The sequence below is a fragment of the Sparus aurata genome, chromosome 18, assembly GCF_900880675.1.
Source record: "Sparus aurata chromosome 18, fSpaAur1.1, whole genome shotgun sequence".
Classification (NCBI taxonomy): Eukaryota; Metazoa; Chordata; class Actinopteri; order Spariformes; family Sparidae; genus Sparus; species Sparus aurata.
The window spans coordinates 8,636,659-8,651,975 of NC_044204.1; the positions used below are offsets into that span (position 1 = coordinate 8,636,659).

Below are 15,317 nucleotides of genomic sequence, written 5' to 3' on the forward strand. Positions count from 1 at the left end.
TTTGAAGAATAAATTGATTGGTTAACCTATTTTTTGTAGATTTGCTGTTTTTGATACACATTTTTTGCTTTGATGTATGACCTCGTATTCACAAGAGGTGACGTATCTAATGTTTATGATGGAGACAGCAACATGTCTTGATTAATTTAATACATCAGTTGGAAGAATTGTAGAAAAACAATCAGAATGTCAGATCTCACCTGCTATATTGAGATTTCCGGTATTGCGACAGAAAATAATGATACTGCTGAAGAAAAACAAAAAAAAATACAAAGAATTATGTGTCTGCCATTGAAGACACACACATATTACTCTTGAGTATAAATATAAATTATTTGAACGGTTTCAAGTGAACAACCAAGGTTTGCCCTGATTAAAAATGTAAACTAATTACGAGATGAATGCACTTGTGAAGATTATGCTTTATCTTCGTGACATTCAAATGTGGATATAAATAAAGCTTTTTTCCATCTCCCGGCAAGGAAGGCCTCCACTTCCTTCTCTTATATAAGAGTGGGTGTTGACTCTTTATGCTTGACCATGAATGGGCCTTTTTTTTTACCAGTCAGTCTGTGGCATTGATTTAACACATGCCCGAGGCTGGAATAGTCACTAAAGCGGAATCGATTATGTATAGGGATGTCCCGATCCGATCTATAGGATCGGGATTGGAGCCGATCTGGGCATTTTTCCGCTGATCGGAATCAGCAATTTTGAACGTGGACCCAGGCCCGATCCTTTATTTATTTATTTTTTTTAAATGTCTGAGCACAATTTGTGGCAGAACTCAGACGCGCGCGTAACGTTACTCTGGCAAACCTGTGGATAAAATGTCTGCAGTCCCGGCCCCCTTTGCTTTTCTGGGTGCCCTTTGCTGTGTGTCACTCCCCCTCTCTCTCATCCTGTTTCCTGTCTATCTCAAGCTGTTCTATCAATAAAGCCAGTAAAAGGCCAAAATAAATATAAAAAAAACCAAAATTTAGTATATTTGTGCTGAAAAATATCGTGTTGTCTGAGAGGAAAAGCAACTAAGAGCATTTAAACCATCACAGGAAATTAAAACTCTGCACTGAAACAGAACAAATTGGAACTCTTATAGTGGATATAGCCCTTGTACCACCTTCGACTCCACCAGTATTTTACAATAATTCAGTGGAGGGGAATAACATGTGCTGAATTTATTAAATACTCATTATGATTGGTATAAATAAAATGTGTTGTTTAAAAAAAAGTTTTAATTGAGAATCCCACTGATGTTGGAATCACACATATAGCTGCACCTTCCACGATAATGGCTGATAAAGCCATGGCTTCAATGCATTTGTGCCACAGCATAGCACGTGTAACATTACAACACAACTCTGCTCCAGCCTTTCCTGCCGTTGAATGTAAAAGCAAAAAGTACATGTAACAGGTGAGTCACAGGAAATGTAATTAGTTTAAGTGTAGCACTTACCATTAATGTTCACAATGAAGCAGGTGAGTAACAGGACATGCAATGTGTCCTTTAAGTGTACTTAAAGGACACACTACCATTTACGTCACCACTTACATTTTTCAAAGGTGAAGGAAAAGCAAATAGAGAGCTGTAAAATGAAGAGCTGGAGATGACATTTTTAAACTTACTAGTGCAGTGCCCGTAAGAAAAATGTATTCCTATAGAAAAGTGGGAGGTTAAGCAGCTTTTTCATGGATGGCCAAATGAGGCTGTGTTTGAAGGTGGGACGTCAGGGATATTTAGGTTTGTTGTGAAATCCGATATTCCAGGGGATAATTGGCCGTTTTTGACTATTTTTGATTTTGCCATTATATTTCACCTTAAAAACTATTTACTTGGTGTCATTATTTTTAGCACAACCTCACATGTGTGACTGTACAGTTATTTTTTCATTTTGACATGCTGTATTAACACAATGGACCGAAAATCACAAAAAAAAACATAAAATCCAAGTAGAAAAAGTTAGATTTTTTTACTGTGAAAACCACAAATATGTTTAACAAACCATTTTTACTTGTAATGCAAATATAAATTGTTGTTTGCTAAATTTGTGCATACATTTTAAACATTTACGAAGTTATATGTAACTATTTACATTTAAATGCAGGCAATGCTCAGGTCTGCCTGAGCTCCTTCCAGCTGAATGAAGAGCTGGACTGCCTGCTCCACATTCAGCATCTTCTCATTGTTATGACTCATTAAACAAAAAACCGACTCCACTACACACTACACACACTACACCAAACACTACATAACACACTAACTACACACTCCAAACACGCTAAATGTCACAAATCTCTCAACTCTCAAAATCGCTGTCTATACACCGACCGTCGTTCGGCCTGTCAATCATCCGCCTAGGTCCCTCCCACAACTTCCCGTTCCTCAACAACCAAACTTGCTGCTTGGACACTTTCGTGACAAAAGCCCGTTTTTTATGTTTCTTTCTGCACCAGACACAAAGCAAACGTGACGGCAATGTTCGTGAAAAAGCGTGGCGGACATTATTTACCCTAGGTCCGATTTTGGACGTGCCGATGCGTCCGGTGCGTGGCCTCGGGGCCACTTTATTGTCCGCGCGTTTCCGGATCTCCTTAGACCCGAACAGACTCGGTCCGGACCCGTTTAATCTCATTAATCCACAACAGTCAATTTAGATGCACAGAACAGAACGGGACCGAACCGCCGGCAAAATCCCGGTCCAGCTCGCGCCGCTGCAGGTATAAATCCGCTTGTTTCTTCAGGTATGTCGTGGGCTTGAGCTCTGCAGTGATTGGCTCTGGTGCGCACGTGGCCACGGTGTGCAGTGATTGGCTCTGGTGCGCACGTGACTGTGGTGGCTCCGGTGGACAATGCTCGGTGGAATTTGAAAAGCATTTATGAAATAATTTAGTCACGGTATCATTGCAGTCCAAGCAAATGCTTAGATGCACACCACTGAACCACGCAGCAGCCATGTTGAAAGTCTCAGGTCAGTCTGATCCTGATCCGCAGAGATATTTGACTAACAGAAACACACACACACACACACACACACACACAGACAGACAGAGATTCCGTGCTTTTATAGAAAGATGTTGAGACTCAGCCAATGCCGACTCAGTGACTTGACACTGCTCAACATGTTTTATACATGCAGATCTCTGCAATAAGTGGAAACAGACTTCAATGTGTACAATTGGTTCTACACATTGATGGTTCCCACTCCTTGTATCTGCAACCAATGTTTCCCATTACTCAACACTCTGATGAACAGTAAATTCGTCAAATTGCGTTATTTTAATTTATTAATGGAGAGATTGATTTCCTCCAACTGGATGGTCAGTGGGCAACATGGCAACGTGCTGATTGGCTAGTCAGTTCAGGTGCAGAATCAAAATGTGTGCTTGTAACTCCTAAATTGTAGCTTTTGACTTTATGCACCTTAATGTTGAAAATGTTCCTGCACAAAATTCGAATTACACCTACACAAAATATATTTTTTACAGCTTGAAACTGCTTGAAATTCTATCTGTGAAGAAAAAACGTTTTCATATGTGCACAAAATATATTCCTACTGCTGCAAAACATCAGTACACTTTCAATTTGTTTAGTTTTTTCACATAAACACAAAGACAAAATGCTTCTACAGGCTGTGAAACTTTTCGTGAACATTATTTCACAAGCTCAAAATGTTAATGACCCTTACAGTTGCTTCCATTATAGAACAGCTGTGGAGATTATGAACAAACCGACTTCGACCCTGTACTCCTTGTACTACTTCCATCATACTCATTCACTGACTTTACCATGTAAGGGCATGGTGCAGCAGGGCACAGGGGAGGGACCTGCAGACAGCAGATGACTTTTATTCAATCGAGGGCATGGCAAGTCAGAGAAGGAGCAGGAGGGGAAGGCAGAATGTGTGGAGGTGTGGAAGTCACATGAAGTCATAAACTGACTTTATATACTATAGAAAAGTAATATGGTGTAGCCAAGATGTGCACCTGCTTTTCAAGTCTGATGCATAAAAAAAAAAATTTGAATGAAAAATGTTTTTAATTATGTCGTGAGTCAAAAAAAGGCTGCCTTAAAATATTTCAAGGTTATTTGTGCCACAAAACGTGTCCTTTTCATGTGTCTAGGGACAGGCGCTAGAAGAATCTAAGACATTATTGTTTCGTGTGAATTTGATTGTGAAATGTACCCTTTTGGAAATATTAGACCATGTCCACTAGTGGTCTTGACGACTTACTACTTAATGTGACGTCGTGAGCTGGCCTGTCCTGTTATCTTTGAGACATACCTGTTTTTCTAGCCAGTTCCCACAGTTCATTTCTTTGAAGCTCTAACCTACTTTTTGTATTACATACTGTTACACTATTTATATTGTGTACATACACCAGTTGATTAACATATGAAAAAAAAAACAACGTTTTAAATTCAGTGGTGTAGATTTGTTGGTCCAGGTGTGCTGATTGGGCCATGCAATTTCACAACACTACTTAAGACAGCCTCCCCCATTATCGTTAAGATATTTAGGTCTAAGTACCGAAATGTTGTTGTCAATAAACCTCATTGCAAGTGAAGTAGACAGAGTGCAGGAGTCTGTTTCCTGTTTGTGTCAAGAAATATTTCAAATATAGTTTAAACATAACATGGTTAAGGAGCGATTGGTAAATTGACTTGCATTTCTATAGCGCTTTTCCAGTCAACTTACGAAACTTGTCACATTTACACACTGAAACAAAGGCTGCCATGAGGAGCAATCCTGGGCTCAGTGTCTTGCACTTTGAAATGCAGCTGGTGGAGCCGGGGATTTGAACCAGCAACCCTCCAAATTACCAGAATACCCGCCCTTACCTCCTGAGGTGAGAATCAATGAGAACCCAATATTTCAGTATTTCTGGCCACTTCCCCTTTCCTTCAAGGTAGGGATCAAAGTTCACGGTTCCCCTTCAGAACTGTAGCTTGAAGTTCAGGGCTTTACTGTGATTAATGAAGTTTTCCACAGACGTCGCAAGCTGATAAATGGAACACCAGCTCTTCTCCCGTCTCCAGCTCACAGCAAGAACGCGCTCTCCTGCCGCTACATGCGATCGAATGAAAAAAAGCCACCGTGTTGTACATGACAGCCATACATTAGGTCTTCATCACAATCTCACCCCGCTGGCACTGCACCTTCATACAGGTGTGTTTAAATATTTAAACCGTCTCACACACACACACACACACACACACACACACATACACACACACACACACACACACAGACATTAGAGCAGTCCGCGGCACACTGCAGCATCCAGAAATAATTATATACAGTCTTAACCAAAAAATGCACATCACTCGCAGGATCTTGACAAAGTGTTTCAGTGAACGTTTAATGGCACAATTTCACCACGCTGTATTGCTCCCCTATAGCATACAATATTCTCTAGAAGCTGTACATCTCCAAAGACACTTCATATGGAAAGCAAAATAACATGATTTTCTCCCTGTCGACAACTCGTACATTATTTCACACCCAGTCGCAAGTTCCTTTGTTTTTTTTGTTTTTTTTGTCCTTTTTTTTTTTTTTTTGTTTTTTAACAGACATATAGGTATTCTATTTTACATAAAGATGTGATTCTTTAAAATACAGCACTTTGAGAAAAAGGGTAATTTTTCCATTTTGCAGAGAGCATTGTTGATAAAATAATTGAGTGCAAAGGCACTTTCTGGAGTAGGTAAAGTAAGATTTTGCTGCTTGTTGGATTCTGAAAAGGGTTCTCAATTCTGGTTCAACACTCACCGTTTATGTGTGTATGCTAAATATGTACATGAATGTCAATCTGTAGCGTTTCCTCTTCTAAAAAGAATAATTACGTAGTACTTTCTCACAGGGGAAGCATAAAATACAGTTTCATGTAAAGCACAAAGCCGTATTTGTACACAGTCCTGCCCATTATATACCTGCCGTCGTCAAGAGTCTTTTGGAATTTCATTTTTCTGAAGAAATAATTTAGAACTTCCAGGAGCAAAAAATAGAACTGCATAATAATAATATACTTATTATACTCCTTTTTTTATACATCTGAAAAAGGAACAACAAAAAAGAGAAGAAAGGGAAGAGAGAAAAAAAGATCATCAAAGGCTTCAGTTTGCTTCCAGTAAATAATGTAGGACTGTACACAGATAAGATGGATATATAGAGAGGGTATTATTCATTATTAGGGGTCATTATCTTACAGTTGGCTCATCGAAGTCTGTTTCTCCAGAACCTCCAGGTAGTCTGGCTCTGTTTTTCGCTTCCCTGGGAGCAGAAGTGGGTGCTCATTGTTTTTGGAGGGGTGTTCCGCCCTGTAGTATTTCCTGGGGGTCCCGTACAGCACAGTTTGTTCAACCTGTCCTGGTTGGTGACAAACCGCTGGGCTGTAGCGGCCTTGTAGGGGGGCACGATACAAGGTCTCTTCAGTAAAGTGCAAAACTTTTAATTGGGGGGGCCTGCTGCTGTGGGAAGTTCCTTGTTGGACCTCTCCCCTAAGTTTTGATACAACATCTCCGGAGGCTCAAGCCGCAGCACGCCGGAGATTTATCCATAAATGCTTCCGAACAAAAACTAAGACAACGAAACTGGCCAAACAGGTGAAAACAACAAAAAGGCAGGGAATCAGGACTGAAAGTGGGACCTCAGGGTGTAGCTCAGGAGTGTGCATTTTGGATTCGGTGGGGCTGACTGAGCTAAAAGAAGAAGAAGAAGAAGAGGAGGAAGAGGAGGAGGAGGAGGAGGGGGTGATAGGCTCCGTGGCAGGGCCCATTAATGTAGGGGCTTTTGTTGGGGTTGGATTTTGCTGCGGGGGCACTTCGCTGGGCTCAGGGCAGATGGCCTCATTGCGGAGCGAGCGCAGCAGGTGACCCGCGTGTTTAGAGGGAGAATTGCAGGTGATTTCGTTGTTCACCACGCTGGTACTGGACAGCTCCACCCAGTTCTTGAGCGCCATGATGTCACAGGTGCAGTCCCAGGGGTTCTCCTGCAGGTCGATCTGGATGAACGCTGAGAGCTGATCCAGGACCCCTCGGACCGGCAGGTAGGAGAAATGATTATTCCCTAAGTTGAGTATTGTCAGAATTGTGCCACCGAAAACATTGTCGGGGAGCGACCTTAGCCGGTTGTTGTTGAGGAAAAGCAGCTGCAGGTTGTGTAAAGCGTTAAATGTTTGTGGTGAGATGTCTTTGATGATGTTGTATTCCAAATACAGGTACTGGAGCGACTGCAGGCCGGCGAAGAGAGACTGAGAAAGCGATTCAATGTAATTCCCATTCAGATAGAGCCGTCTGAGCTTTGTTAGGTTCTCAAACGCACCTTCCTGAATCACTGCTATCCTGTTATTTCCTAAATGAAGCAGCTCCAGTGAGCTGTACTCGGTCAGATCAGTCCTGTAAATCACTTGTAAGTAGTTACCGGTCAGGTGGAGTTTCTTTGGGTAGGAGGGCTTGGGGTTCAGCTCACTGATGTTGTGCAAGTTGCGCTCCTGGCAATTAATGTTCAAGCTGCTGTGTGGGTTTCGTGTCCTGCACACGCACACGCTCGGACACAACATGGGCACAGGGGAGCGCGTCTGGGAGGCTTTCGGGGGCCGGGTGGGGGTGATCCTACCAGGGTGGTAGGTCGGGGACAGGGCCCCTTGAAAGTGACAGTCAGAGGGGGGGTGAACATGCTCACCAGCTTTCCTGCACGGGCACAGATCCTGCTTTCTGAGCTGCGTGATGTTTTTGCCATGCAGCCTGAATGGCGTCTCGCACACTATGTCCCCCACGAAGATGGAAATGGTGTCCAACCAGGATTTGAGGGGAATCAGATCACATGTGCAATCCCACGGGTTCTTCTCCAGCTGGATCTCCATGATGCCACCTATGTGGTGCAAGACCCCGGCAAACGGCAGCATCTTGAACCGGTTGCCACGTAAATCCAAGTGGGTGAGGATCACAAAGAGGAAAATATTGGGAGGCAGAGAAAGGAGCAGGTTGTCACTCAGGATCAACACTTTGAGCTTATTCAGCTTAATGAGAGCACCCCGCTCGATGGCACTGATGTAATTATGGTCTGCCTGTAAATACTCCAAACTCTCCAGTCCTGAGAAGGTGTCCTTTTTTATCACCTCCAGGTTGTTGTTGTTCAAGGAGAGCCGCTTCAGGAAGCGCAGCCCGTTAAACGCGCCGGTTCGGATCTCCTGTAAGCCGTTATTCCCGAGATAGAGTGAAATGACATTGCCATAACTGACAAACTCATTGGTGCTGAGCCGTGACAGGAAGTTTCCATTTAGAAAAAGTTGCGAGATTTTATTGGGGGGCGCCTGGAACTTACTGACAGTGGTAAATCCTTTATTCTCGCAGTTGATGTTAAAAATGTTCTCCCGCTCCTCGCAGCTGCAGCGGCTCTTGCAGATTTGTGTGGTTTTGCGGCTCTGCTTTTCGGACGGTGTCAGGCTGGTGACCGAGAGGACGCTCAGAAACAGGACGCCGCTCAGCATTTTTAAAGTCAAAAATGGTCGCTGAAATATAGATCCAGCATTTAACTTCACAGCCTGAGCCTTGAATGGAATGGAGAAAAAAAAAATCAGAGGCTAAATTCTCACAGAAGGGAGAGGAGAAAGGAAAGGAGGTAGAGGCGCTCTCTCTCTCTCTCCCTCTTCTCTCTCTCTCTCTCTCTCACACACACACTCTCCAATAGAGAGCGGGCGGGTAAAAGACAGAGAGGATGTAGTCCTGGAGCTGAGGCATAACTACAGTCCGCGCTGTCGGTCCTCCTCGTCCTCCGCTCCGCACTGTGAGCTGCACTGAGTGTTTGCTGCTGCTGCCTCACTGCGTTTGTGTGTCTGTGTGAGAGAGAGAGGGACAGGAGACCACTGGCTATTACGTCCCCGACAGAGTCAACACGAACAAACAGACACGCGTGCACACACACAGTCTTGAAGTAAAGAGTCCATCAAAATCGGGTCCTCATATCGAAGCCAAATTTATTCATAGAACACGTTTGTTCATAGAATCATTTTTGAATTTTACTTGGTTTCAACTCAAACGAGAACGCTTTTTTTTGCAGTTTACTTGGAACATGCCATTTTCAATCTCTTACAACCGGCAAAATGTGAATATGCGAACTGCTCCAAAAACGAAAATGAAAGTTAAAAATTGCGCTCGCAGCAGTGAGTGACCAAGCTGTCTTTGTATCGTTGGCATGGAGACAAGTCTGACCCAACCAAAACACATTAGTGAAGGAATAATAGTTCGGGGGCCACAAACAGGAGGCCGGCGGGCGGGATGCGGTCCACGGGCTGCCTATTGAGGACCGCTGCTATACAGTGTCTGGGGCGCCGAAAAGGGGGGGATAAGGGGAAGGATTCTAGGGGCCCATCATTGACAGGGGCCCAGAAAGGCCCCTAATAAAATTATAATACTGACAAAAATAATATGACACTAATTTGTTAGTTTATAATCATAAATATGCATCACTTAATGCACTGATAATAACACTAAGTTCATTTTGGAAACATTTCTCAAATCTATTATTATGGAAAAAAAGATACATTGAAATTCATGAATAAAGAGCATTCTGAAATAAAAACACATAGTCTGTATTTATTTCAGGATGATTTAAATGGTTTAAAAAGCATATAGCCTATAACTTTATTTTGTTTTGTTGAAATTTAGCTATCACTGAAACTGAACTATAAACTCACTGACATACTATGTTTGGTCAGTAGTTTGGGACTCACACCCCTTGCTTTGCAGTAGGAAAAGAGGAGAACAATCTGGTGCTTGCAGACTAAGTGACTGCTCTCAATCCAATCAGAGAAATTTTAACAATATTAAATCGCAACGACCATAGAGCCTCATTTATGTATTTTTTTCCACCCCATCTCTAATTCCACCATGTACAGTTTTGGAGATAAATTGTTATTATTATTATTTTTAATAGATTTTTTTTAACAAAATATAAACGTATATAACAAACTTAATAAAAACAACAACAAAAACATAATGTAAGACAGCATACAGTTTTTACATTGAGTGCAGTGGCTGGTCTAAGTGTGTTTGTGGGGGGTGATGTGCATGTTTGAAAGAGAAATTGTGTGGTATTGCTATAATAGTAATTTTGGAGATAAATTAGACCTAAAGGCAGGGCTACAAGAGGGAGACAGTGAGCAGTGGGGTACTGGTTGTGAAAATCACATTTTCTTTAGTTATTTTTGATCAAATCACTGACAGTAAAACAGAATGGTGGGAGGAAACCTGAATCTGGTGATGGTGATGCTATTTCAAATGGTATTACAGGAAATTCTATATAATTCATATATGTCATGCATTTGTATTTTTCAGGTAATTTAATTTAAGATAATTTTATATTCTAACCATTAAAGTTGCAGACTTGCAGACAATGAATCTAAATTCCATTGTATTCTGAGTGTTCAGTGCTTCCCCCACCAAGGAACTGTCATGTTGTTCTTTTCACACATATAGGAAATTATGGTCAAAAATTTCATTAAAATGCACAGTTTTATGTAAAACACCTAGAAACACGACTCTCTCCATTCCCACAACTGGAGCATAGATATTAATGAACACCATTTTTATGTTTTCACACACCGCTCTTACTTTCAATAGATGGCCTTTAATAACTTATTCAGTTTCTACAGACTGAGGAAGAACATTTCTAGAAAAAAGAATTCCAACCCCACAACTGTTACTAGTTTTGTGGCTTAAGAAGGTTTCACCGGTCCACTCTGTTCTCCAGTCAGTCTCGTTATCAGGAGTACTGTGAGTCTCTTGTACCAAAATAACTTCCAGCTTTTTGAGAGAACACAGCTTGAAAAGAGACACCCTTTTCCCATCATCCCTTGCTCCATTTATATTCAAGCTGCCTATTCTTATGTCTCCCATAGGATAGAAAAAAAAGTGTGAAACAAAAAAGTGTGAACAAAACAGGCACAAAAAAGGAATAACTAACTCATTCATCATCATCCAACTGCTTTTTGACCTTTTGAAGCAGTTTCTTCAGGCGGTAAGTCTCCTGGTCAGTGAAAGCTTTCTCCCCCAGAACTCCAGGGTTTCTCTTAAAAGCCTTCACTGAATCAATGAACATCTGTAGATCAGGAGACACTTCCTCAACTTTAACATTCCTGGCTCCTTTAGTGTTTTGCAAAACACTTCCTAATACTCATTAAAGAGTAACAACTCCTGCTGTTAGCCCACGTCTGTGAGGAAGCTACAGACTCATCATCACTCTCCTCATCAGCTTCACTTTCACCTGACTGCAGGCAGTCACTGCGAAGAGACACCTTCTTCACTTTCCCAGAAGGCTGACAAACACCATTGCTCACTTTTCTCTTCATATTGTCTTTAAGAGAATGTTCATCTATCGGCATTTCGCCTTCCTCCTCCAGCCGACATTTTGCCTCCGCAGTTTCAGTGTGTGTGTCGACAGTGTTACTGTTTCTACTGTCAGTGTGTGACTGATCATCCAATGTTAAAGACTGATATCCTGCTGAATGGCATCAATATTAAAGATAAAAAATGCAATAAGAAATTGTTTAGACAAATGTTGCAATGCTCTATTAATTCTCATGCCAAAAGTTATTGGAATGGTCTTTTTGATGGAATTAACTGGAAATTGGTATGGATTTACTATAAAAAAATATTTGATAAACAATAAAGTGAATGATGTTCATTATAAAATGATAAACCTAATTTACCCAACGAACCATTTTCTCAAAAAAATACAGACCTGATCTCTCTGATTCCTGTGTATTCTGTAAAATTGAGACGGAAACGATTGTACATTTATTTAATGATGGTATCTCTGTAAAGTTCTTCTGGATTGATGTTGAAAATATGTTTGAATCGCTATGTGGGATTAAGATCAACCTGCAAAAAAGGGTGTTATTTTTTACTTTGAGAAAAAGCTATGGACCAAAGTCATGTATTTCTGTTAAACCTTTTTATATTATTTGGACGATTTTATGTACCTAAATGCAAATAGACTGAAAGAAAACCCAATAAACACCCATTTAAAAATGAAATGAGGATATACTTTGATACATTAACAGGACTAACAAACAGGAAGGCCATCCGGACTGTAGCTCTCTACAGAGCCTTGAGATCCTCATTGTGATTTTTTATTTATCCACTTATATTTTTTTATTTATTTATTTTCTCCACAAACCCTTTGGGTCCTCTAATTGAGTCGAAAGTATGTACCCCATGTTCAGTGTTGTTTCTTTGGTGATGAATTTAAATAAAGATTGGAAAAACTGATCAGTATCCTCCACAACAGCACTTGAACCAACAGGAACCAGACCAGCTGTACCTGAAATGTCAGATCCCAGATCAGCAGCATCTCGATCAGCAGCACCATTATCATCGAAAACTGTGCTAACAGCACGTGAACCACCAGAACCTGAACCAGCATCCCCTTGATGCCCAGTCTGTTGTGTGTTCTGTGTGTCTTGTTGTTCTGGACCTGCTGCTGCAGTCTCATTAGGTGACCAGTCCACAGCCAAAGCACTTCATCCTCTCAGAAGACGCATAAACAGTAGAATCAAAATCATCTACACTGAATTTCAACATCAAGTTTAACTCTTCAGTGTTGTTTTTCAGAATCATAAAGACCTGCCTACTGAAGGAGACAACATGTTTCAGGTGTAGAGATTTACAGCCCAGATGAATCAGTTTGACTGGAGATATTAACTGTCTGTGTCTCGCCAGTTCTCTCTTCAACATTTCATTACTAATGAACGGAGGAACTTTGGACAGAATGATCTTTTTGGCTGGATTAACCAGCGGCACCACCTGAACAAAGGTGTCCTGGATCACTACACCTCGTTCAACAACTGTGCTTACTTTATCAATACTGTCCAAAAAAATAACGACTCCATTATTTATTCTTGATGCGGACTTTATACTGTCATACCCGACTATTTCTCCGATTGCTAAACTGCAATCCTCCACAGAGCAATTAACAGTCGGACAAAGTTTGACTCCGTGTCTGCGTGTGAGCGAGCGTCCCCTGCCCCACGCTTCCAACTCCGTGAGTCGGCATAACTTCCTGCCGAAGCTGGTCGTTACTGCTCCGCTAAAAGAGATCTGTAAGCAGGCACTGATCATTTCAGGGATGAAAAAGGTAATCTTTTGAGGGATGTGTTTTTAATGTGTCTTTGAAAAGGTGCTTGAGTGGAAACATGGCCTCCTGCCTTTGCTGTACTCAAAAACAAAGTAAAAACAACTGTTAGTGTGTTTATGCACCTGACTGCTTTCACAGCCAAAGATAAACATACAAGTTGGAGGGGGTCATTTCATTAGTGAGCAGAGAAGGAGAAAGACCTGGAGCAAAAATGAAGAGGCAATAGAAATGGTCATGCAGCCTTTATCTGACAGCGAGCTGCAGGATTCATCAGAGGAAGACATGAGCTTCGAGGGGGAGTCTGTCTGACACAGAAGGCTCACTGGAGTCTTACGCCTCTGTGAGTGCCTCTGACCCATCCTCTGAGAGTAAAGAGGACACTGAGGATCCTGTCCATCCTAAAAGTCAGTGGAGAAGCAAAGAACGGGCAAGTCTGGTCTCCATCTCATGCTGAGACGCTGCGCTACATGCTGGCACCCACCGGCATGATGCCAGGGCCCACGAGATATGCAATATCAGGAATCCATGATGTAGCATGGATGCTCAAGAGATTCAGGCATACATGAGACTTCTTATCCTGACAGCGCCATTGCCCTTGCTGCCACCAGCTCCACTAAGGAGAGGTGTGTGCTGGTTGTGCAGAGGCCTGAAAAGGAGGTCTTCCACCTCCTGCACAAAGTCTAACAGGTGCATTTGTAGGAAGCACACACACACGCACACACACACACACACATACACACACACACACACACACACACACACACACACACACACACACACACACACACACACAGATAGTCACCTAGCTCCATAATATGACTGGCAAAAATACAAGAATTTCATGCATCGGCCTACAATGGGAAAATGGTTGAATCTGGTGAAATACAGTAAAAATGTCAAATATAACTACTTTTCTATAAAATGACATGCTGACATTACAGAATGCATGGTTTTATATTATAATGGCAGTGACATTAAAAAAATGTGTGTTTTTTTGGCCACCAAGGTGGTTAGAGGGAGTATCTGTTCCTACATAAAAATACTAATGCAAGCAAATTCATTTTGTTGCTAATCTTTGATATATCCAAGACTCTAATCCCCACCAAAGCCCCATCATCCTGCTACTCATTATATGGAAAATACATTTTTTTGTGTGCTTTTCTTTTATAGATAATTAATAATTCAATGAATTAAACTGGCATTTAAAGGGTTAACATCCCAAAATTTGTTGAATGTTTGGTAGTTTTGAGTAGGTCTGAAGTATGTTGATGAAGTATGTATGCTGATTTAATGGCATTTCTTTTGTGCGTGTACATTTTAGCCACAAAGGTGGTTAGAGGGTAGTCATTTTGAGGAGGGCACAAGGGTTAAGAGTGCCATGCACGTGATCGCAATTTCCACGTGGGATGCTGATCATGTGGGTCTTCGAGGGCCCTTCATCACTGCTCGTAGTTTTAATTTTATGTATTTTTTGAGTGAAAAAAACCATTGATGAAAATGTTCACAGTGCGACACCTGCTGGTCATTTTTTGCAACTACCTTTGGCATGCATCCCATTGCCACATGCCACATGCCAGTGATCTCAATTATTGAGAGTAGACATCACTGTTAGTTAATCCTTCAGAAATACTACCAGGTGCTGCGGGTGCCTCGGCTGCTTCTCCTAGTCAGCGTCCTGGAAGTCACTTGCTGATCAAAAACACACGGCCAATCGGGGGTCCACACCAAGGGCAGACTACAGCGCAACTGGCACAAACACTCACCAGAGCCTGTTCAGATCTCCATGGGGCCCAAGGCAAAATTCTGCTGAGGGGCCCTCCTAACTGAACTCAGAATTAATTCAGAACAAATCAAATCAAACTAAATGTGTAAACAAACAATCATACAGTCTTAAATGTTGGCTGACTGGCTGGAGTCTGTGCTGCTTGTGGTGAGAAACTTAAGCATAGCATCTGTAAAATATAGATAAGGCTACTATTAATTCAGCTCCATCAAACTGGCTGCACTTGTTTTGCTTTCATAAACTTCAGATGTAGGTAATTATTTATATTATTATTTATTATATAATTATTATTTATTTAGCACCACTGTCATAATATTTCACAAGTTTTATTTATTCACTAAGAAATCTGCATCTATATTTGCCTGTGGGCTATCCAAGCAAAATTCAATCTTAGTCAA

General features: G+C 41.5%; 1 protein-coding gene across 1 annotated transcript; it reads right to left on the bottom strand.

The window, feature by feature from the left end:
• Positions 1–6,528: 6,528 nt before the first annotated feature.
• Positions 6,529–8,647, bottom strand: LOC115569308 (SLIT and NTRK-like protein 2). Its single transcript, XM_030397336.1, has one exon. It carries the CDS (start codon positions 8,488–8,490, stop codon positions 6,529–6,531), a length of 1,962 nt encoding a protein of 653 aa, XP_030253196.1. The 5' UTR covers positions 8,491–8,647.
• Positions 8,648–15,317: the final 6,670 nt, after the last annotated feature.